Here is a 24531-nt window from a genome sequence, read left to right on the forward strand (position 1 = left end):
TCGATGCCGACGACAGGCTGCACCGCGATACAACGCACCACCCGACGGACCGAGTCCATTGCAGAGGTGGCAAATAGACGGAGCCATCTCGGATAAATCGACTTAAGGTCGCTCGTCTCCTTCCTCGAATCGAGCTCGAGTTCAAGCACGGAGACTCGGAATGGCTCAAATGTTGACCTCATCGATATTTTGATTTCGGGTGCTTGCAATGGTCGAATAATCTAAGAATGCACTTCGTTACGGCACACTGCGACGTTATCTCAAACAACATCCAACAGCTGCTTCATCCCGAAATATGCCTACGAGAACATGATGAACAACGTTATCTTGAGTTGTGGCAGATCGACACATCACACCTGTGAGGCGTCATTCCATGACGAGGCAATTCCAAAAGAATTTACATGCCAACTCATAACTAGACACGTCATCGAATTCGCCCAGCACAGCAGCAACTACTAATGCACATCTAACGCTCCGTTAATCCGAATCGCCTTATCTACCCTCCACATAAATATATAATCAATTATAATCATTCATTTATATTCATACATATATTCAAAAAATATAATGAAATATTATTCATTTATATTCATACATATATTCAAAAAATATAATGTATTATTAGGGATCATGGTTAATATATGATGGACCTGTAACTCCTCTCATATATTACACTTCTAATATTGATAACTTAGTATAGTCACATATATTATGTGGTAATAATCACACCAATATCATCAATTTAATTTAAAAAATAAAAAATCACTAATTATTTCATAAAAATAAATAAAATTTTAAAATTTATTTTTATTTTACTTTCAAACATAATGATAGAATTATAATATTTATGTATTATAAGTCACATTCAAAAATGACATTTAAATTATTTACTTTTTAAAAATCACATCACTCATTAAAAGATAAATTAATTAATAGTTTAATTGATTGATAAAATTTTTAACTCATTCATATGATTAAAAATAACAATTTTAATCATTTTCTTAATCATACTACACATTAATAATTTAAATAAAATAATACATTCTTTATAATAATTTAATTTAATTTGAGAAGAAAAAAAATCAACGATGATTACATCCAAACTCGGTTATTTTCACAAGCCATGGTGATGAAATCAGTAGCAGTTAAAACTTGTAACATAAAATACATGTAGTAGAGACACTTTGAATGCTTCGAAAAAAGAATGAAGTCTAATTGTGGCCATTGATTATTCGACAATGCACTAAAAACGCCCAAAAGAATCCAAAGGCTAACAAATGGCCATAATGGTCACTGTAAAGGAAAAGACGATGAAAACATACGCCACACTTGGGGCAAGAAAATTGAACAGAAGACACAAATAGCTGTCTGAAGCTACATAGTACAAAGACTCCCGCTCACCATTTCTTATTTTTAGCAGAATTCAACTCCAGAATTAATGATCTTCATCATCATCATCATCATGACCATGTCCATCTGGAGGCCCTCCCTCACCTATCACTTCAAGCTGCAGAAAGAGTAAACTTAAGCAATATTTTTTGGTTCCAAACCTATATGTTGAGCCTATCTTTTAAGTTTCATTTGAGAACATTATAAGTAGAGAAAGTCAATTCCAATTACCACAAAGTACTGGGAGCAAACAGGGCATTCATGTGGTTTGCCTTTCTCCAGCCAAAACCATACAACATCATGCTCATCCTCTGCAAAAACAATAAAAAAGGTATAAAATGCCAAGTAGCACTGCAATCAAGATCTTCCATGAACATACATACACACAGATTATACATTTTTTTTGTGTATCAACAGAAATGGTAGGCTACAGGAAAAAGTGAAAACTAAGAATTCATAGCATCCTTCTCCTATCGACTTACCACCTTCACCACCAGGACAGCCAACTATCCTCTTGTCATAGTAGGACTGGATGACAGCAGGCGCTTCCTACAAGCAGCCCAAACATGTGATAATTTATCATATAATTGGACAATGAAGAATTTCTTAAATGAAAAAAAGGCTGCAACAAAAATCAATACCGACTATTATGCACATTAACCAGAGAAACGAAATAAAAAAGATCTGGATAAATAAAAGGCAATGTTCCTCTAGAACATGAAACCAAACGAACATCATTGTCTATACTTGTTGGCATACACTACATCATAACGTTTTGACTAATTTATTTCATAGCACAAATTCAAAGGCATATGAATCATGTATGTATGTATGTATCACAAGCCTCAAAATAAGAAATGAATAAATGAATTATTTGTCAAGACATCCAAAAATTTATCTTCTTCGAATAAGAAATGAATAAATAAATTATTCGTCAATACAGATCTCAAATTTTACCTTCTTCGACCAAGAAATGAATAAATGAATTAGTGGTGTGAAAGTACAACCTTTCCCCAAAGTGAATTCAGAGGATTTAGACCGAGTTTAAAAGGTTCAATTTCTTATCTTCCTCGAAAATCCTACCACCTAAATCGTCCCTAAAATCCTAAATTCTCTACTATATTAGACTTTCCTTTAATCATACATGATTCATCAAACCCCAATATTTTAATAACTTGACACTAGAGCTCCTCAGTATTGGAGACGAGCAGATCAACCTGACAGCAAGTAATGTTAGTCAAGAAGTGTGGAATCATGTTTTTCTCCCTCAAAAGCAATGTGTGTTTGAAACAGCACTACTTATTCTTTCATTGTTCAATTGAGATTTTTACAAGTCGAGTGTATTTCGTTAAATCCCCCCCTTCTTTTGTTCCTTTTCTCAATTTTCAGCAACCTTTTTCCTAAACCACCTAAGCTTATCACCCTCTAAATTGTTGTAGGTCGAGCAATGTTCTTAACTATTAAACATGTTAAATTTGTCTTCAAACAAAGAGTAAAATTTTCTTAAAACTTAAAAGGCATAAGTTCCTACAGCTTGTTTATAATTTACTTTGTACAGAGAAGAACTAGTTCCTGAATTTGCTTCATACATAGTCCAATAAAGGATTGGACATTAATTCTAATGAAAGGATGATAACACTGATGAACTTTCCGCAAATAATTCAAAAAACCTAAATATCCCATGCAGGTGTACATCAGTTGACTGAAGGTATTTATGAAAATCAATGACAAGCTTGTCCATAATCTGTCAATTACACCTATAAAGGGTTCTTGATGGAAATATAATCTTTTATTTCGAAATATTCCTTATTGTTCTATCTCTACTAACAAAAAATAGATTTGCAAATTATGGACCCCGGTTTCACATGCTTCAGTCAGTGTCCTATATGAAACAATGTGAATAGAATAGGAACCCCCATGATAGTCTTTTAAGTTGTAACTCAAGCTTTAATGTAGCAGCATAAACGTATGTATCTATATGAATGGGTTGAATCGATTCACTTTGGGTTCTGAAATTAATCACATGGGTATTTAATAAAAGAGAAGCTCTATAGGCAATCATCACATAATTCATGTACCCCAAAGAGACTTAAGGAAATCTATAACTCTACAAGAACATGATGAAGGAAGAACGATGCATATCCATAAATATAAGATCGAAAGAGATGAGATCTATGAAAAGGAGCCAAATATCACGGCCGGGGTCTCAAGAATAAGAATCGCCAACCTTGGTGCCGAAAGGGCCGACGGGGGCATCCATATCGAAGCGCTTCTTCCCCTAAATTCAAAACCCAAAAATGGTCAGTTTTTTCATTCCTCAGATCAATGATGATGAGAACTGAAAAGAAAAGTGTGGACCTCCAGCTCCGCCTCAAGCTCCTCCCGCTCGAGTCCGGTGGCGATCGGCATCACGTCCTCCACACTCTTTTTCAACGATCCACCATCTAAACAAAGAATGAGAAGAAAAAGAGCAATAAACTGCCAATTCATGAACCCTGGGGGGAGAAATAAAGTAGAAATCCAAAGGAAATAATGGATCCCCTTGAGAATGAGGGGAAAGGAAGGAGGAGGGACTACCCGAGGAGAAGAGATGCGCCGTCATACGGGACGGCAAGGAGGATGAAGCGGGGAAGGGGGCGACGCGGGCGCGTAGTGCGGCGGCGGCGGCGGAGGCGGAGGCGGAGGCGTGGGGCTTCCCCACAGCAGATCGCAAAGGGGCGACGCACACCCTCCTCCACATAGCGTCTCTCGCTCTTGCTCCTTTCCTCTTTCGCTGCAGCTGGTGTGTTCTCAGGTCGACGGCCGCCCTACCCCGCTTCTCGCTTCCTCTGTTTTCTTGTCCTATTAATAATAAAATAAATGGTATACCCTCTTCGGCTCTCCTACTTATACCCGCTTCGCAACCCCGCAGAACGCCGATGACAACCGCTTGGCATGGATCCGTAATTTAGGGTTCTAAATGGGCCGCCACGTCGCCCACTAACTTATGAGTGAGGAATCATATGAAAATGATGTGATCAATATTATAATAGCAATGGTAATGTTAAATAACAAGAATTATAATAATCGGAACTCAACCAAATAGTATTGAAAAGAGACTTCATCTCTTGGTTTAGAAAATATGGGTTTGTTAACCGTAATTATAACAACCACATTAACTTGAAACAAGTCCGAAGCGAAAGAAATCCTGCCTTGCAAGAAACATGAGAACCAGCAGCTGATGCTAAATATCGAACATTTGTATTCTGATCCCCCTGAAGCGAGAATAAATAGGAAAATCTCGTACAACAAACGTAGAATTACCAAGAATTAAGACAACCAATTGAAATGCCACTGGCAAAGTTCATTTCTGTCCAACTGAGAAATATCCAGATTTAAGACAAAACAATTGTTCTTACAATCCAAAACTGAAACGATGGAACATGGTGTTGCTTATAAAGCATAAGGCAGTTTAAGAAACAACCGAGCAAAAAACATTACTCGTACAGACATCCAGTAGTCTCTGCATAGAAAATCCCTTTTACTGCTCAGCTGCTCAAAGCTAGAAGGAAAACTCTTTAATGGGTGATCCGTTGTCCCCTATTTCCCACCAAAATCAGGGGAGACATCCCCGTAAGAGACCAACCCTTTCTTTCCACCAGAACTGCTGGAAGGGGACCTCGACTGCTCCTTGCTCACAGGCTTTGGAGAGCGGGTGTCATGGGAAGAGCGGGACTGAGACCTGGAGCGTGATCCTGACGGGCTTCTGCTTCTGGAAACTGACCCACGTTTCTCAGTGCGAATGCTGTCTCTAGCACCATGTGACCTTAGTTTTTCTGAGGCTGGCGACCGACTACGAGCTGGGCTCATGCTGTGACCACCTCTTGCCCGGCCACGGTAACCAACAGGGCTGCGAGATACGCTTCGAGTACGACTTCTCCGACCTCGGTACCTAAATACAGGCACAAACTGGAACATGAGAAACCAAACCAGACAGGACAACAACCTTAATTCCCTTAGGCCCTCCGTTTTAGAAACTCCGGTTGATTTTGGATCTAAAAGACACATGATTAACATTTTTTTTATGATGAGAACCTTCAAAAATCAAAGCAAAGCAAACCAAACCTAAGAATTGAACTGGTACAAACAGCAAAAAGAGAACTTGTTCAGTACACATTCCCTTTGTGTCACTTCAGATTAAGATCCAATATTCAAAAAACCAAATGATTCATTTCAGTATAGATGTTTCACTAAAGGCATGCTGAAGAAAACTGAATAAAGCCCTACTTCAATGCAAAGACCAACAAATTTAAATGTAAACATTTATAGTCATCTCTTATGGATTTAAAGATGAAAACTATACCCAGAAGTTCGTTTTCAACCATATCAATTTATTGGAATGTAATGATACTTTAACATAAATTATTTAGTGTCTTCCAAAGAAAAGAATAAAAAGATTCTTAAAGTTGATTGTTTAAATTTCATTGAACTCAGAAATATGGTAGACTCTTTATCCAGGTTCAGGTCCCTATCATTTTAAAGATCAAGATCTTGAACCATGAATTTGCACGACAAAGTATTTTAAATAGAAAATCCTCATGGTCAAATATATCAAGAAAACTTTACCCATGTAAGCATGGATAAACCACCAACGGATCATTATGCCTAAAGGAGCAAAATGTATCCCATTGAAGAAGCATATTCAGTAAAGATAAAATTTAGCGACAAGGACACTGTCAATGGAAGAAAGTTGCTCAATAAGACAAAGAAAGTGGTAGAGACACTGGAAACAGTCAGAAACAAGCATCAAGATATCATGTACCAGGAAAAAGTATGTTTTTGCAGATTATTACTGAGTCTAAAGTGTACCAATAGAGAGTACAATCATTAAGCTGAAACATCCAATAAGACCACATATTCTCATGAACTTAGTAGGCAACCAATCTAACAGAACATAAAGGTTGTTAGCATTGATACTTGTGAAACAATAAAGTTTATGCACAACCATCATATATGAATTTAGCCGAGTTTTTATCATAACCAACTCCTCATTTTTACAGTCGGAAGAGATAACTACATTTTCAATCTCTTCAATTTCTTATATTTAGGCTTAAAAATTTACTATTTGCAGCATAATAAAATCAATAGAAATGTAAGTTACCTTGGTGGGGTTCTTCCTCTCGGCGGGCTCCTATAACGTCTAGGGGGGGAACGATTGTGGTAATTTCTGTAGCTTGAATACCTAGAAAAAGGATGAGCAGGGTTATAAATGCAACAGAATAAAAATAAGGGCATCGAGTATCATGTACTAACACAATTATTCAATGTAAGACACACTACCTATCACGATCACTTCTTCCACCATAACGATGCAATCTAATAGGAGAACGATCAGGAGAAGGAGTTCGGTATCTTCTCGCATAGGAGTACTGCTGACTGAAACCTCTACCTCTTCTTATGCGCTTCGGAGACCCATCTGGGGAAGCGCTCCTTGACAAGCTCCTGCGATGATTGGAAGGTGGTGATATTGCCCTGCGAACAGGACTCCCTTGGCTCTTGCTGATGCTTCTTCGTGACCGAGCCTGTGCAGGGCTACGGCTTTTACTTCTGCTGCTAGACTTTACAGGGCTTCTACTTACACTTCTAGCCCTCACTGGACTCCTACTAGGGCTTCTCCTCTGCAGTGACCTTCCTGAACTTCGACTAATGCTTCTTCTTTTTTCCTTGACTGGACTTCTACTGGGGCTTATTCGAGTAGGAGCCTTCTCCAGGCTCCCACTAGGAATTCTCTCCTGCAGAGACCTTACAGAGCTTCCACTTACACTTCTGCTGTGAACTTTAACTGGGCTTTTGGCTTTGCTTCTCTCAGTCTGGCCAACAGGACTTATACTAACAGTTCTAGCAGGACTTCTAACACTTCTAGATGGACTTCTGCTAATGCTTCTCTGAGGTGAGCCTCTACTTATACTGCTCCGACGGGGTTCACAAACAGGGCTTCTACTAAGAACTCTTGGAGAAGGGCTTCTGCTTACTGACCTTCTGGGGCTCAGACTTCGGCTTTCACTTGGACTCCTTCTTGGACTGATACTCATGCTCTTGCTCATAGATTGGTTCAGGCTCATGCTATGGCTCCTGTTCATGAATGTCAAATAAAATACCAGTTCAGCAGAAAAGTGTAAGAAGAAAAAACTACAGGTGTAAGGAGAAGAATAAAATAACCTGGATTTGTTTAGATTGGCTTCTAAGTTTGGTAGCTCATCCACATCCCTGACAGACTTTGATGCTGTAATGCCATTGCTCTGGATCTCTCCATTTTCTCTATGGTACTTGGCACCATCACCAGGAAGCTTCTCAGTTATATCTCCCTTGTCAAGAAAAATGGCAATAGTTTCTCTCTCCACAGGTAACTGTGACTTTTTCTCATCTAAAGTGAATACCGCAGAAGAGAGCATCACTATCTAATAAATTAAGAAAGTTCAAAAGCTGTAATAAAGCTGTGAATCGTAGTGAGTGCAGGCGGTGAAAGAATCAAGTTAACATTTACTAAAGTGGGATGGCACCACTAGAAATTATTCACATTGAAGAGATTCCTAAGATATTATTTACAATTGCATGTAGGTATTCACCCTTATCCAGTACGTGGTGAAATACTAACATTAAAATATTAAATTTTGACTGACAAAAGAATTAGCTTCTAGATTGTACATGTAGCCATTAACTTCTGCCATGAAGGAAGACGGTTAGAAAGACATTATTAATCCATGTTCTTTTCTGTATTATCAATGTCATTCATATTTTGTTATTTTTTCTTTTCTTCAGAAAAACTTCCACGATCTTAACCAACAAGAATATGGATTAATCAGAAACACTGACACATCTGAAAAAGAAAAAAGTAGACTTACCAGAAACATGAGATGGGACCTTGGACTTTTGTGCTCGCCGTTTGTGATTTCCATCATCATCAGAGCTACTACCATTAGTACTCCCCATTTCAGAGTCACTCTCCGACATCCTTGTATCAACATAATAAAATGGTTCACTATCTTTATAAACCATAAAAAACTTTACGCCTTCAAAATATATTTTTGTAGAGATAGCCAAAAAACACATCAGTCATATATCAACTTGAACAACAGTTAGATGACAACCTCTTGGCCTTGTGTCTTGACTTCCTGTCACGCCTTTTTCGTCTTTTCTCCCGCCTTCTATCCCTTTTCCTTTTCCCATGCTTGTACTTGTCTCGCCTAGAATATTTCTTCCTCCTGTGCCGCCGATCATCATTTGAGCTGCTGACATCAGATGTAGATGATGTAAAAGAATCAGAATCACTGTCAGTTTCTGAAGATTCTGATTCTGTGTCTGATGAGCTATCTGATTCAGAAGAATATCTTCTTCTCTTTTTCTTCCTTTTCCCTTTAGAAGAAGGCTTCTTATGCCGTCCACACCGCCGTCCTTCATGACCATCATCAGAAGAAACATCCCTAACTTTCTTCAATTTGAAATTTTTCTTCTTGTCTGGCCATATCAAAAGCATATAGTTACTTGGCCTCAAAAACAAAAGACTCCATATGCACATCAACATGGTTAGCACACAGTAAGGCATGCATATAGAACAAGTAAAATAATCTATCAAAAATTTCAAGAGACTCAAAAGCATACTAGCCCTTCACCCAGGAAATATAGTACCATTTTCATGCAATGCTGCTGCACTCTCATTCAATTCTCCACAGTTAACAATTTTCACTGGAACAACAGGTCTGTCACCATCGACATCAACACTCTCTATGTTCTTCAAAGTTTCATGTCCCAGTATGAGCTTCCCAAAAACAACATGCTTCCTGACAAAAAATTCAATCATGATGTGTAAGAATTGGATGATGGGCTACCACATATGTGGTATACTAGCATAACAAAACTGGATTATATATACTGTAAGGAACCATGTACTTAAAATGAACAAGTTAATCTAGCTGTCGATTGATGTTCTTGTGTTCCATGCATCAAAAGCAATGTGGCATAATCAGTAGAAAAGCTTCATAAATGCATATGCCACAAGGATAAATCAGAAGGTAAATGATATAAACCTCAAGCACGCAAGGACAATGCATGAAATATGTGCAAATGTTCATCTGGATATTTAAAGAAGTATAAAAAAATAGTCCAATAAGTTGTTGAATAAGAAATTAACATAGATAGACAAATTAAAACTAACCCATCAAGATGAGGAGCAGGCTTGAAAGTGATAAAAAACTGGGAGCCATTAGTATCACGACCAGCATTTGCCATCGATAGAAGACCGGGACCATCATGATTTAGCACAAAATTTTCATCTGCAGAACATGAATAAAAATAATAGTTGCAGCTATCAAGAAATCCAAGTCTAGGTTGTAGGCACATGATCAAAGGTCATTTCCATAAGTCTGACGAAACTAGATCCTCAAACTGAACAAGGGGTCCATGTGAGAAAAGAACAGTGCAAATTCATCAATCTTTTTTGAAGCTATCAACATGTCAACATTCAAATGTTTGCGGGAACTAAAGCCAATGTTAACCACAACATTTAAGTTTACAAGTCCAGACATCAAAAAGAAAAGGAGAGACCAAGAGAGAGAATGATTTGTAGATATTACTTTGGAAATACCACATGCACACACGCACTATATATGCAAAGCACCTCAATAACATTCATAAGTTCTTATATTAATAGATCCAATGGAATGTGATCATTATTATGTATGAAGTATGACAGGAATGTCAATACGTATGTACTTTGAAGCAATAGCAGCAAGACTTTTAACCCAAAAAAGATGGGTACCAACTTTTAAATAAACCTTGTATCCACTTCAACCATGTTGGCAAAATTGCATTGGGTATTCTCATTTTCATAATTAGAGAAAATACTTTTGACATGGATTACCATGTCAGCTTCAGCTGCCATGGATTACCATAAGGGCCAGAAGTATGAACTCTCAACATACACACATAGAGATTGATGTAGGCAGGTTAAGATGAGGTCACGATCATGGTAACCTGAATCAAGGAATGAATGCTGTCAAGTTCAAATTTGAGCCAAATCAGATATCAACTCACTCCAGATTACAATTTGTATATTTCAGTTTTTTAAATGAATTTTCATCATCATATTTTGTCATTGTTTTATGGAAAGGTTCAAATTCTTGATCCGGGGCCAATACTGATCAACGTTTGAACTAGTATGACAACCAGTATAAATTGACATATCAACAGTCATACAGGATGGTACAGCACAAACCAAGAAAGGAGGGAGAGAAGAGGGTAGGGGGAGGAAGATGAGGAAAATGAGACACTGGCTGATGTCAACATTTGTTCACAACCAACATATATTTCAGAAAATTAAAAAATTGATATAATTCAACAGGTCTGTGTACCAATCATCTCGTTTGGTACACATACCATCTGGGTAGACCCCATGTTTAACGAAGCTGGTCCCTCATCAGGCAGATGGATACTTTGGACCTTCTTTTGAGGTGATTTAGAAGTCCTTCATTGAGTTGTATTGAATTTCAATAAATTTATTTTAGGTTAATATATTAATAAGCCAACAGGATTTTGCATTTGGAGACTTTTTCAATGACTCTTTAGGAAAGGTCTTGACCTTAGCTTCATATAATTAGGACCTGGATCTAGGAAGTTCATAGTTTACAATAGAAGAAATTATCCAAAAAATCATGGTACTTAAGGACTTCCGCTTAACTAGGTAGCCAAGGCAAAAAAAATCAGAGTTTATGCAGCAGCGCAAATTTCTAAAAATATATGGGCCATCAAGACCAATTATAGTATTTTACTGCTTCAAACATAAATTCTCAAAAATTTTGTTGACTAAGAATGTAATGTTCATTTTGGACAAATAGAGAATTTTCTTCCATTCATCACTCAATTACCTATATCACACAAATCCATCTAAAGTTCATATTTTCATGGACCATGAGTCTATGCCATATTTGCATCTATTATCTACATATATCCTCCATGAGAAATTTGTTATTAACATCAGTTAGACTTTTGCTAACGTAATCAGGTGATCCTTTCTGGCTGTCTCACTTAACACTAAGAGGTATTTAGCAATTAAATGGTAATTTGTCCCGGAAATTTATGCAAAAGGTCGCAGGGTTGGGATTGTTTTTGTGCCAGTTGAGTATCAACTTCTAATGGCTAGGGATGGAAAGTTTATCTAAGGGACATCTACATAAGCATAGATAATTTATGAGGGCCAAGATAATTTATGAGGACATCACTAAAAATTGCCTGTGAGAGTATTTCATGCAGAGACACATTTTCATACCTTTTTAATATGTTAAAACTCATCGCTTAATTTACAAATTGGCTTAAAAAATACATACTTTTACCTCCAGCAGTTTATGTTCTCCTGTCAGAAACACAAACAATGGTCCCACTAAAACAAAAAGTTCACGGCATATGCAGGTTAAACATAAAATTAAAAACTTTACCACAAAACATGTTCCTGTAATTGGGTGAAAAAACCTATTTGCCTATATACAGTCCTACTAAATTCTTTGGAATAAAATTACCTGCAAATTTTCCGCCATATATGCTCTCACCACCTGTTCCTGAAAATAATGACAGAATGTGTCAATGTTCAAGCAATCAAAATTCATCAACTAACAGCGTACTTCAACATCGTCATTGTAGACAACAGCCTTATTCACAACCAGGACATCAGATAAATGTCCAAGAAATTATGAGAGAAGATACAAGTAGCCACCAGACTTTGATTATTAATGCAATGCTAGGAGAAAGAAAATCAAGTATGCAAGAGAGATGAGAAGATCTTTGCAAGCTTTGACACTTAAAAAGGGCAAATTGTCAAAGTGCAAGCCCAAAAAGATCATGTGACAATTCAACTCTCTTTATCAGAATATATTCAAAAGAATGTTGTGAGAAGGCTTTATATCCACACATTCAAAGATATTAACGAGTCAAGCATTTACACCCATTACCTTGAGACATCAGAACATCATTAGAAATTGAACTATTAACAGTAAAAAAAAAGGCAGATAAAGTACCAACACACCATTTGCCACCATGACAAAATGGCTCAGCATGATATATCCAAGTTAATTATTAAGAACTAGGTGGTAGCAGAATGTTAGCTTTGTCTAAATGGCAAAGAGTCAATTGAATATTTCAGATGCAAGAAATAATTATCTTAACCCACATTCATGCTTTTTTAGCAGTCATATAATAACTACGTGTTGTAAAATCACACAGATAATGACTGTACATGTTGCAAGTATAGAATTCCACAGAAATTTAACAAAAATAGACTCTGATATATAGATGGACTCAAACGCCAGCAGAAATCTTATCAGGAGCGATGTTTACACACAAGTCTCTGAAAGAGCACATCAAACCCTAAATGCTTGAAGGGATAACTGGCATTTTCTACCATAAAGGCAAGCAACCATCACCAACAAGCCCATCTTTTTTAATGTGGCACCTACTCTGTAGATCCAACTAACCAATGGAGATAATTGCTGCCTCTGTTTTACTTGATGTTGTTGACATTCTTCTTCCAAAAACTAAACAGAAATCATAGGTGCTCCTCTCTTCTAAACACTAAAGCATTAGAGCCAGAATTAAAATACCTTGCCGCCCTAGAACATCAAAATCCTTCACATGAGACATACATCAAAAAAGTCAACAACTTTTTTGCCCTCAAAGCCCATCTTATTTGAAGCTTTACTACAAACCAAACCCGTCTAATGAAGATAATTTTTACTGCTACACACCAAGGATATTGACACTTCTTCTAAAACTCTGCCTTGGTTAACAAGAAATGCACCATTCACATGGCTCTCAAAAACCAAACTAACAGGCTATCAGGATGTGAATTTGACATAGATCATTTTTACTTCATCCTGGATTTTAGGAACCAGCACCATTGGCACTAAAGCCTCTATGTCAAGCTTACTGTTAGCACTCTGAATTTAAGTACCAGTCATACTGTGGATATGGGTCAGCATTTACCAGTCCGATATCCTATAGGATTGCAGATAGGGTGAGTTCGGATCAGTCATATGGTTTGTACTTTGTACTGCATAATATGCATGCTGAATCGTGTGTGTTGGGAAGCAAGTGACCAATTTACACAAGCTTAACACGTGGCAAGCCTACAACCCATTCACCTAATTCTCTCCTCCTTTTTATTCTTCTTCCCACCTAAAAACTTCCATTCTCTCCTTTCTTCACTCAATTTCTCCCAAAATTGAGTATATTTCTCTTCCAAACCACAAAATCTTAGCAAATCAAGATTCAAACTAAAGAAAGCATCATCATATTTCCCAATCCAAGGTAAATCTGAAGCTCAAATTCAAAACTAGTTGTTAGATTTTTTGTTGATTTAAGCTTTGTTGTTAAGGACCATAATTAATGCAGATCAGGTAAACACCAGCTCTTATGTACCGAACCGGACAAAAATGCATTCCTTATGTAAACAATATGTAAAAGTGCAATGAACTACAGTTAGAAGGAAAAATAAACACAAAATATACTCTTCCTTTACGTGATTATCCAAAAATATGCTGTGTTGGTTCAAACATAATGTATGAAACTATGTATGCCAAATGTTTCAGTATGAAAGGCAGAAAAGAAATATGAGAAAATAGCCAGAATAGCAGCTATAGTTTATAAGCTTTTTTTGTGTGGAGGAACCGAAGAAGTGACCTAATAACCTAACAACCCAGTGCTGAAATGCAAAGTGCTAAACATGTTCAAGAAAAAAGATATCAAAGGCTAAAAGCAATTTTTTTGTCTAACTACAAGCAGCAACTTACTCTAATGTGCAATATGATTCTGTAAGGCTATAAGTGTAGAAGTTCCACCAAACATGCACATGCAAAACAGAAAATACAATCACCATGCTTGAAACTATCTTGTCATATGTAACAACTAGGAAAGCAGGAGATCATAAGTTTGAAAGAATCAATACTAAGTGACAATGAAATAATATAGGTTCCACAATATTCTTTCAGAAAAAGTGTGTACTATTGACAGGTGTGCTTCCTACGTTCTAGCTCTTATGTCAATGAAAAAAATAAACTAAACAAAAACTATGAAGGAAATTAGCAACAACATCACCTAAACTTTCCAATTTTGCTTCTTCCATCATATTGGTCCAGCAGCCAGCCTACAAACTTGAAACAGAATGAAAGCCAACCTAGAAGATTCTGCACCAGTTGCGACCCTAAAAGAGAATGTGATTGCGCAAGATAACAGTTTTTTTTAATTTAATTAGACTTTCCTGGTAAATGACTCTTTCTTAATTATTAATCATTAGCCTACTATCTTCATAAATTATCCAAATCATCATCATATAGAAGTTGAGATACTTCAATCATCTAAATCAAGAAAAAGAATAAAGATTGCAGGTAGTGTATTGTATATTGCAATATGTAATACATTCATGGAGGCAAATTATTAGAACAATCACATCTAGAGTTTGTGTATGAAACAAAAAACAGAGACTTCATAGACGATTCAAGTACACATAATGCACCATGCTGTACACCAATAAAAAATCCTTTACTTTTCAACCCACAGTTAAATAAAGCAAAAAGAGAACAATGGAAACATAGAAGCATACCATCACGTCTTGAAAAGTCACCACCCTGCCAAAATAACAACCATGTCAAGCACCATTTCAAAAACATATCACAAATAAAAAAAGTGGACCCACAATGTGAAAAATTGTATGCAGAAAAAACAACAAATTACAACCTTAAATACTATATGACAACAAAAGCAGTTGTGACCATTTCCCCTGTAACCTACATGTTAAACAAGGGAAAGACAAGTGGCAGAAGCCATCACATCTAACTTTTGAAAACCAGAAAAACTGCAACACATATGTATTGGAAATAATGGATGACTACTATGTAAAATTGATGGAGAAATAAGATTACACCTGTGCCATAAAGCCCTTAATAATGCGATGGAAGATCGATCCCTTGTAGTGCAGGGGTTTCTTAGTCATAGGCCCAAATCCCATTTCACCTGTAAAACACAACACATCAACAGGACATGAAGAATGGATTTGATGCAACCCCACCTCCTTTCAACCAAAAAAGCAAGAAAACCAGGCTTTTTTTGTTAACTAAGCAATGCCAACAATAATGAAGATATAACAAGAAATGGCTTTCCCTTTCCAAGAAATTTGTAAGAAAAACCAAACAAAGACACTATTTTTTGGCCAAACAACCAAAACATTGGCAATAATGATAAGAAATGATTTGCTCATGACTGACCGAAGTTAAGGGAAAAAGCATCAAGTCATTTACTACTATGAAAGTTGAGGGTAACAAAAGAATGACTATAGAAAACATTTGCAGAAATCTCTTTGATTGTGTCATTCTCAGCCTGCAACCAAAAACAGAATCTGCCAACATGAACAAAAGTTTAGATGCAGCTAATTCAATATGGACATGTGGTAAAGGGAGAAAGAAGAATGCCTTTCCTGCTTATAAGTTATATCCTAGCTGAGCCAGATAACAATTGAAAGACTGAAGAAACATTTGACATCAAAATGGAGCATAAATCATATACAAGATATGCTGCACAATTTTCTTCATTCTATTTTTGCAGTACAGATATATAGCTAATTATAAAGATAATATAGTGTCACCCAAGGTTTTTAATCTTGTACTATACCGATATACCGAGTGGTATGCTAAGGCATACCGAGCGGTACAACTAAAAAAATATAAATTATAATTTTCGGTACACCCGCTGCTCTCTCCAAACCCTTAGCCTTCCTTCTCCTCGTCGCCTCGGATGCGGCCTTCGACGTCAAGGAGGTGGGGAGGAGAAACCCTTCGGCTGCGGCCTTCAAAAGGGTTACAAAGGTTCCGGGGCCTTTGCCGCCTTCCTCACGACCGCCTCTTCCGCTGCTCTCGCCACTGCTTCCCCCGATCCCCGTGCCTCCAGCTCCTCCTCTAAAGAGGTACGACTCTCCTCGTCGTTACCTCCTGGTTCTTGATAGGGGATTAAATCTTTCGTATTGGTCGACCGATGAATTGATCGATAGAGATCGAGATCAGGAACGAGAAAGGGCATGGATGACAAGTTCAATACAGATGTTCGACGGGCTCAGGTTCATTGAGACACTGATGACGACACATCGGTGACTTCGTGATCCTCTTTCTCAATGCTTCTTCCTTTTCTTTGAACGCCCTCTTTTCCTCCCCTCGCCTCACCGCCACCACTCAATGCTTCTCCCTCTTCTTCGAACGCCCTCTTCTTCCTCGCCTCGCTATAGCCAAATGCCTAATACCGCTCGATAGCTAGCGGTCTGTGTGTCAGTCAGCTGGTAGACCGGTACATACCGCCCGTATTGGATGGTACGAAACAGTGTTAAAAACCTTGGTGTCACCCCAAGAAGCAAAAGGTTCATCCATCCATGTCGAGGTCTGACAAGAAATTTTCACTAAAAGAGAAGTGTAGTGCAGATGTCACAATTGAGATTCGGAGCCATCTGAAATATCACAAAGGTTTATTTCCACTCAAGTGTGGCTTCCCTACTATGGATTTTACACCCCTTGTGTCAACTGAAGAGAAGCCTATCCCTTTTAATTTTGCTTACAGACCTCAGGCTGTACATTTGCAAAAATCCTCTATGTCAAGATTTTTGCTTTTAACAAGATATCCTCTAAAAATTGATCATAAACCTTAGACACTGTGCTTAATCAACATACTTCAGTACTAATGTATAATGACAAAGAAGATTGGTTGGAACCAACCGAATGATCACCAATTAGATAATATCATGCATTACCACATTATTTTAATTTGAAATAATCCAGCATAGACTATTTTTTTATCATTTATTATCAACTTTTATCTGTTCTCTAACCATCAAGAAAGTGATCTCAAATTTCCAAATCCATTAACCTCAATTAGAATATTTGTTTTCAACCACACAAACCTTAATTAAAGTCTTCAAGTAGTAACAACACAACACAGACTTCTAAAGAACTATATTGAAAAAAAATCATGCATAACAAGCTCATTGTGCATACATGCATAACAATGAGCCTAATGTCACAGTGGTGCAAAATATACTCTTCCTGATGGTTATTACCCAACAAAAAACTCTTTTAGGTCTTAGGATGCCAACATAGTTAACTTTAAATGAATGATACATTCTAGAAAAGACCAATATAATGCTAGAATACCCTAGCCAATAAGTGGCAACACTAGTGGTCATCGAACAAGTCACTGATGCATGTCAGATGTTCCACAGAACTCTAGAAATAGTTGAAGAGAAGTACACCCTATGCAAAGGAGGCAGAGTGCAGATGCAGTGAGAAGCAAAGGTGGAGAGGACAATGAAGTATGATTATTAGTGATTCTTAGGGTCAGAATGTGGCATTATTCTTTTTTTCCAAAATCAGTAGGATTGACCAGGAATCAATCTAAAAATTTGCCTACCAGTAACTATTTGCTACCATAAGTAATTGGCCAACTATGAACAATGGCCAAGATTCAGTCATATCGGCTAAGCTCTGCAAATTCCAAATTCAAGGCCTTTGAGAGAAAAAAGGTTCATCCAATCCCATACAGAAACTGTACCATATTGGTGCATCCATGTTCACAGGCCATTTGTCTCACATTTTTTTAACAACTTAGTAACTTACTATTTAAGATTTTAATATGCTTGACATGTTTGGATGCCACATATGCCAATGTATAAAAAATGAGGCAAATGATTAGCATATCAAATCATATCATGAGCAGTATTGAACATTGCACAATCACAACTAGCGAAGTCCTGAAGGTGCTTAGCATGCTACAAAGAAATCCACAATTTTAGCTAAGCTTTGAAATGAATAAAATCAAGGTTTGTTGTACCACCCAAGTCGGTTCGATACGGATGATATGTATTGGTCCCAAGGGTGACCAAGATGCGTATCGCCCAAGTCCCCATCGGCACACCCCGGTGTACTGTGTGCCAGTATGCCGATATGGAGTACACACTGTACCACCAGCCGACCGACATGGCCGGTCAGCACGAAATGTCGAGCCTTGAGTAAAATAGCATCTAAAAAAGAGGATGCAGGAAGGCAAGGTAAATATGGGTGCAGTCGAAGTGATTCAGTTGAATAGTCAAGGATGTCCCATTTTATTTTGTTGATCAGGGTAACAAGAAAAGAAAAAAGTCACTGGGATAGAATTAAGGGACTCCAATATAGAGGAGATTTCTAGTACGATAATTCTACACGTGCCTATTTGATCCAGCAGTAATATGGACATCAATAATGTCTTCATTATGGTTTTCAAAAAGGAATTATGTCAAATAGTATTTTATTGAAGTGCAACAAACAACAGAAAGAATAAAGAAACATATAACCCAGCGATAAACTGACATGGATGAAGTTACTAAGGATAGTTACCTGTGCAGAGTGCTCGAAAGTTTTCAGCAGTCTTGGGAACAATATCAGCAAAAAGCTGCAAAAGAAATAATTTCTCAGCACTCTAAAAAACGCACTTTAAAAGGAATGAAAGGATAGATTATCTACTTTATATGCAGCAGAAAATGAGAACATCAATCAAAATCATGTATTATAGTAACTCTACAATTAGATCTAATACCTCAAACATCAGCCTTCCTGCAGCATTTCCATCAATTGCTACATCCAGGAAGACAATAGGGTTCCTTTTTGCCATTTTGCCAGCTTGAGTTTTCAAGAAACAAACAAGGAAAACTTTGGTCTGTATCATTTCAGAAGGTGAATTAATCAAAAATTTTAGCAGTATTTCATGTACCTAGCAAATAGCTCTTTTAACTTGTAAGCACAATGGAAAAGAATTGACCAAACAGGTAGGAAAAAGAAACATAAAAGAATGATTTAAGACGTTCATTAAAACACTGTAAAATTTCCGATACGGCCTATCAGATGATTAAGGTAATAGAAGTCTAAAGGCACCGGACACCGCTCAAGAGAAGCTTCGCTTGAGGCCCGATCAATGGATTCACAGATGGAGCAACAACGACATTGATCCTTCCGAGTCACAGAAGGAACTCGGCACAATCTCAATATGACCTCATCGAGAATGGATGGCGGAAAACAAAAGGCCAAGTGGAGTTAATGCTTTCACGGATCGATCTCGGAAAAACGAAAAGCCTAAGATTCAAGATGAACACAATCGATTAAGACACATAAATCCATGAGCATTCCCAAGTCTTTCTACGAACAGATCTGGACGCGCCTTCGGAAACCCTAAACCCGAGCTTATATACACAGAAAAACCCTAGCAGGAAAACGAAGTAAAACACAAACTCGCAGAAAAAGACTATAAAGGATCAAACAATCAGAAAAACACAGAAACTGCAATCGATACACTTTCCAATCTAAAGCAAACGGCGAACGGCAATGAATCGACAAGACGGACTCGACAAAAGACTGATACTGCATCCAAATTGGAAGAAAAAGATAGCTAATCGATACGTTGAGACGAAACCCTAATATTTGTACCTGCGCAGTGGGGGAGAAGGGGATCCGAGAAGAGCTGCTGCTGCAGCTCCGCCACAGAAACGAGAGACGATCGTAAACCTAAAAAGCCTACGCGAGACTCCCTCCGCCTTGTTTCTTAACGCTGGGGAATTTAAAATTACGGTAACGCCCTCATCGGGGGTTACATTTACTAGAAGCACCGGGCCTGACGTGGCATAGCATGCGCGGCGCACATGACAGTGTTATTTTGTGGTACCGTTACGTCGCTGTGCAAACGTATTTAAAATATATCCTTATATATTTCGATAAAGCGTACATAAATAAATCATATTAACTATCATTAAATATTGTTTAGAATTTCACCTAGTGAATTTAGTAATAATAGGCACATGTATTTTTATAATTTTATTCAAATCTTATTATAAACTAAATTAAAGTATCATAATAGACACTTACTATTCTTAATATTAGATTGATAGGATAACTAATATACTAAATTGTTAAGTTTGAATCACTAATTTAAAATATTTAAAATAAAAATTAATAATATTAAACTCATTTAGTACACAAATATTGAGAAGGGCTTTGTGTGTCATATAACATTTGACAGGGACTGATCCGTAAAAGCACCCGACGGCTTTCGCTACTTCCGTTGCTCTATCCCTCGCCATCGATTTCGATCCGCTGCCTCCCTCCCCTCCTCCTCCTCCATCTCGTTCTATGGTTTTGGATCGATAGTTGTTTTTGGCTGGCGTTCCCGATAGCTCAGAGCACCTGGACTGGTTCTCCTGCACCCTTGGAACTATATCTCTTGTTCATCGTCAAAATCAAGGTAGAAGATGCTGATTACCTCGATTTTCCTGTTTTAGATCTAAGGATGACATCCAAGACCTTCTATTTTTTTGTATTCATGTAATTCTAATATTTTACTTTGGATCTATTTTTTGAGAATTTACCGACAAAGATTTTATTTCTGGGAACTTGTCGACCATCCGATCGGATAGATGGAAAGATCGGACCTGAGGAGGGATCACTGTTGATTGTTGCAACGGCCGAGCGCACGGTCATGGCTGGAATCAAACTCGAAGCTTCAAACCCATACTACACCACAACTAGCCTTGTTGTGGGCTACGCTCTCTGTTCCAGCTTGCTCGCTGTCATCAACAAATTTGCTATCACAATGTTCAATTATCCCGGCCTGTTAACGGCATTACAGTACTTGACCTCGGCTCTTGGTGTGTGGGTTCTCGGGAAGCTGGGTTTTCTTTACTATGATCCCTTTACCTTTGAGACAGCAAAGAAGTTCTTTCCTGCGGCTACTGTCTTCTACCTTGCCATTTTCACCAATACCAATCTCCTTCGGCATGCCAATGTTGATACTTTCATAGTATTCCGATCCCTGACTCCCCTGCTGGTTGCCATAGCTGATACCGCCTTCAGAAAGCAGCCGTGCCCTTCGAAGCTCACATTTTTATCTCTTGTGATTATTCTGGGGGGTGCAATTGGCTATGTGATGAATGATTCGGCATTCACCCTCACTGCATACTCATGGGCCATCGCTTATTTAATAACCATTACAACGGAGATGGTTTACATAAAGCACATGGTAACGAATTTGGGTCTGAACACATGGGGTTTTGTGTTCTACAACAATCTTCTGTCCTTAATGATGGCGCCGGTATTTTGGTTTGTCACTGGGGAGTATGCAGATGTCTTTGCAGCTTATGGATCCAATTCTGGGATCTGGTTTGATTTCATTGCCTTTGTTGCAGTGGTTTTGTCTTGTGTTTTTGGATTGCTCATCAGTTTCTTTGGGTTTGCGGCAAGGAAAGCAGTCTCTGCTACTGCATTTACAGTTACCGGTGTTGTCAACAAGTTTCTCACGGTTGCAATCAATGTGTTGATCTGGGACAAGCATGCAAGCCAGTTTGGTTTGATTTGCTTGCTTTTGACACTTGTGGGAGGAATTCTGTATCAACAATCAGTTACTGGAATAGGAAACCCATCACAACAGCATGGCTCTATGGCTTCTAAGCAGGTAAATGTCATGGCAGGTAATTCTGATTCTGAAGTTGAAAAACAAGGCAAGGGTCTATCTGGTAAGGATTCTGCAGTATGATCTCAATGTAAGAGATTATTCTTCTTATCCCAGAAGCAAATTTTTTGTCACAGAAGTTTCATTGTCATGATATTTTTTTCTTTTTGATATTGCATTACATGAGAATCCCCATATTAGTGTTTACTTTCACAAGCACAACTATGCAATTTGGGTTAGTTTCTTACTCATCTATTGTTTCATCTGATCTGCTTTTTATGTGTTAGTCATCTGGAATATCCACTGCACTTCCTGTAGAGCAGTCCTTATGAAATAAACATGAAGCAACATGATATTGACCACAAATTCCGTCTCTTATTCAGGATGCTTTTATTTCTAGTCATTCATTCAATTCGTAAAGAACAATGCATAAGGTATCTGGTTTTTGTGCCACAAGGATGAACCTAAACTTCTCATAATCTTCTTGTCGTACAGATTGTCTAAACTAACAGACTGCTATGTAGCTTCTCATAAGCTGTTTTACAATGTACACCACACAAAACACAGATCTTTACAGAGACTTATTCAGAAGTTTCCTTGTTATCTAACTGTGCATAGCGTAGCCTTCAAAGGAGAAAAAAAAGAACAAAATGTGCATATACCTCATGATGACCATGGCAAACTATAACATCCTTAACTAGTATTTTGCTTCTCATAGATATCATAAGGCTAAACCTTTCTATATGTATATGTATATATAGGAAACATCGACAATGTCAGTCCCAAGCCCGAATGAAAAAGATGGAGGGTTACGTTAGGTCATTGATAACCAGTGTAAAACTCTGTTAGATCTCATGAACCCGAATCTTAAGGCTTTTTTACATATATTAATGGTTGCAAAAGATCCATATAATTGACCCCAAATAGTTTGGACTTATGACTGTTTTGTTGTTGTTGTTGTTGTCCTACTTATATATAGGAAAGATCATCTTCTCATATCTACGCATCCTTCATTTAATGGCCCAACCTCATTAGTGACCTTGTAAGGTGAATATGGGCCCATGATGGAGGCATGCTCCGTAAGTTACTATTTGTAAAACATGAGAACAATTCCATCTAGGAAAAATTAGGATTTTCGTTGTTCGATGAAATTTTAAGAAAGAAATAAATAAAGATGTTATTTTTTTATTTTGTAGAGAAGTTTATGAATATAGACATCACGACTCTGGTAAAAAATCATGTGTACTTACCCCTCAAAAGTTTTCATATGCTCCTTGGTTGGGTAATAACATAACCTTATACTATTCACATCACATTTCATGTCAGATGTGAATTATGAGATTACTACAATTTACAATTTCCTTCACTCAAATCTTTGAGGTCATCATTAAGGTCTAGTAGATAGTATGAAAGAATAGCTTCTGCGCTGTGAATGTTTTGATATTACCATATGGGCCAAGCATGATTTAGAAACTTGATTCATTTGGATCATAAGGACCCTTTATGTGGGAAAGTTCATTAAAAGTTAAAACTATGTAATAAAAGCTTATTTTTCCTCTGTTTCCTTTGCTTCTGCTTTGTAGTGAATACTGCATTATTTTTAAGCCACAGTTAAGTAGGTTACTTCATTTTTGCTGGATGTTTTCATGAAGTTTTCATATACCAAGCTTTTAGCTGTGAACCTATGGATTGATTCTGTGGAGTTCTTAATCCAAGTCTCCTGCTTTGTCCATGCAATTTAAAGATCCATTACGGTGCTGACCTTGTTTCCATGTTGGATGTCTTTTCCAGCCATGAAGATGACAAACAACATATTCAAAGAACTTTCCTACCCTAAATTATTTTCTCTTTCTTCTTGAAGTCAAAGGACCAGTTATCAATCTATTTGAAGAGGTAAAAGTGTCACCAAGTCAAAACACTGAAGGATGACTTCACCAAGTTTGTAAGATGGAGCTTCTTTTTGAGAGGATGGATTACCACCAACTCTTAGGTGATCTGTATGCGACATGTTCACATGTGGATTGTTGCAAAATTATTTTGTGGGAGATGAAATGGATAATTGTAAGGATCATGGCAATGTCTTCAGTTTTTTGTTTTTTTTCACCCAATAATTCAAATTATCAAAGTAGTGGAGATTTCCATTGGGTAAATTGTTATAAGTGTGTAGAAAGTATCACAGCTGGGGGGATATCATGTTAAAAAGCAGCATGATGTTCCATCTGTTTGTTTCTTCTTTATGAAATTGTTTGAGTCAAGAAGGTCCGATTAAGGATCGGTATTCCACTGCTTCCAACATTTTTTTTTTATTATTATCATTGAAACTAATTTTCTCATAAAAATTGATGATTTTGTTGTATATATATATATATATATATATATATATATATATATATATATATATATAAAGCCACTCGACTCATAAATTAAGAATTTATTAACCTCGCGAATAAAAAAATTCGAATATATATATATATATATATATATATATATATATATATATATATATATATATATATATATATATATATATATATATATATATATATATATAAAGCCACTCGACTCATAAATTAAGAATTTATTAACCTCGCGAATAAAAAAATTCGAATTAACATGACA

General features: G+C 37.2%; 3 protein-coding genes across 8 annotated transcripts; 1 reads left to right on the plus strand and 2 right to left on the minus strand.

Moving 5' to 3' along the window:
- Positions 1 to 1205: 1205 nt before the first annotated feature.
- Positions 1206 to 4252, minus strand: LOC103999294 (cytochrome c oxidase subunit 5b-2, mitochondrial). The gene is made up of 6 exons (XM_009421013.3): positions 3967 to 4252; positions 3748 to 3833; positions 3617 to 3667; positions 1872 to 1938; positions 1621 to 1700; positions 1206 to 1507 (listed from the first exon to the last, which is right to left on the minus strand). The coding sequence occupies exons 1-6, from the start codon at positions 4127 to 4129 to the stop codon at positions 1436 to 1438; spliced, it is 519 nt and encodes a 172-aa protein (XP_009419288.3). The 5' UTR covers positions 4130 to 4252; the 3' UTR covers positions 1206 to 1435.
- A 459-nt stretch (positions 4253 to 4711) lies between these two features.
- LOC103999295 (peptidyl-prolyl cis-trans isomerase CYP95) lies at positions 4712 to 20028 on the minus strand. Of its 3 annotated transcripts, XM_009421014.3 has the most exons (14): positions 19899 to 20028; positions 19015 to 19134; positions 18816 to 18870; positions 15332 to 15420; positions 15011 to 15035; positions 11937 to 11975; positions 9581 to 9698; positions 9055 to 9206; positions 8517 to 8883; positions 8271 to 8380; positions 7588 to 7792; positions 6709 to 7500; positions 6530 to 6610; positions 4712 to 5320 (listed from the first exon to the last, which is right to left on the minus strand). In XM_009421014.3, the coding sequence occupies exons 2-14, from the start codon at positions 19087 to 19089 to the stop codon at positions 4969 to 4971; spliced, it is 2460 nt and encodes an 819-aa protein (XP_009419289.2). In that variant the 5' UTR covers positions 19090 to 19134; positions 19899 to 20028; the 3' UTR covers positions 4712 to 4968. The 3 variants fall into 3 exon arrangements, with proteins under 3 accessions (XP_009419289.2, XP_064940372.1, XP_064940371.1); XM_065084300.1 differs by lacking the exons at positions 15332 to 15420; positions 18816 to 18870; positions 19015 to 19134; positions 19899 to 20028 and adding an exon at positions 15145 to 15240; XM_065084299.1 differs by lacking the exons at positions 15011 to 15035; positions 15332 to 15420; positions 18816 to 18870; positions 19015 to 19134; positions 19899 to 20028 and adding an exon at positions 14506 to 14595.
- Positions 20029 to 20544: 516 nt separating this feature from the next.
- LOC135585638 (GDP-fucose transporter 1-like) lies at positions 20545 to 24062 on the plus strand. 4 transcript variants are annotated; one of them, XM_065084303.1, is made up of 3 exons: positions 20545 to 20709; positions 20827 to 22003; positions 23704 to 24062. In XM_065084303.1, the coding sequence occupies exon 2, from the start codon at positions 20944 to 20946 to the stop codon at positions 21994 to 21996; it is 1053 nt and encodes a 350-aa protein (XP_064940375.1). In that variant the 5' UTR covers positions 20545 to 20709; positions 20827 to 20943; the 3' UTR covers positions 21997 to 22003; positions 23704 to 24062. The 4 variants fall into 4 exon arrangements, with proteins under 4 accessions (XP_064940375.1, XP_064940373.1, XP_064940376.1 ...); XM_065084301.1 differs by having other exon boundaries at positions 20827 to 21976; XM_065084304.1 differs by having other exon boundaries at positions 20827 to 21915.
- The last annotated feature ends 469 nt before the right edge of the window (positions 24063 to 24531 follow it).

Source organism: Musa acuminata, chromosome BXJ1-9 (assembly GCF_036884655.1).
Source record: "Musa acuminata AAA Group cultivar baxijiao chromosome BXJ1-9, Cavendish_Baxijiao_AAA, whole genome shotgun sequence".
Classification (NCBI taxonomy): Eukaryota; Viridiplantae; Streptophyta; class Magnoliopsida; order Zingiberales; family Musaceae; genus Musa; species Musa acuminata.

Bases quoted from the DNA above. Each gene is read 5' to 3' on its own strand.
- LOC103999295 (XM_009421014.3), bottom strand. From the start codon at position 19,089: ATGGCAAAAAGGAACCCTATTGTCTTCCTGGATGTAGCAATTGATGGA. The intron at 15,036-15,331 runs GTGTAATCTTAT...TTATTTTGGCAG, and splicing joins TTAAGGGCTTTATGGCACAG to GGTGGTGACTTTTCAAGACG. The intron at 6,611-6,708 runs GTAGTGTGTCTT...TCCTTTTTCTAG, and splicing joins GGAAGAAGTGATCGTGATAG to GTATTCAAGCTACAGAAATT.
- LOC103999294 (XM_009421013.3), bottom strand. From the start codon at position 4,129: ATGTGGAGGAGGGTGTGCGTCGCCCCTTTGCGATCTGCTGTGGGGAAG. The intron at 3,668-3,747 runs GTCCACACTTTT...TTTTGAATTTAG, and splicing joins AGCTTGAGGCGGAGCTGGAG to GGGAAGAAGCGCTTCGATAT. The intron at 1,508-1,620 runs GTAATTGGAATT...CTCTTTCTGCAG, and splicing joins TTTGCTCCCAGTACTTTGTG to CTTGAAGTGATAGGTGAGGG.
- LOC135585638 (XM_065084301.1), top strand. From the start codon at position 20,944: ATGGCTGGAATCAAACTCGAAGCTTCAAACCCATACTACACCACAACT. The intron at 21,977-23,703 runs GTAAGGATTCTG...TGTCTTTTCCAG, and splicing joins ACAAGGCAAGGGTCTATCTG to CCATGAAGATGACAAACAAC.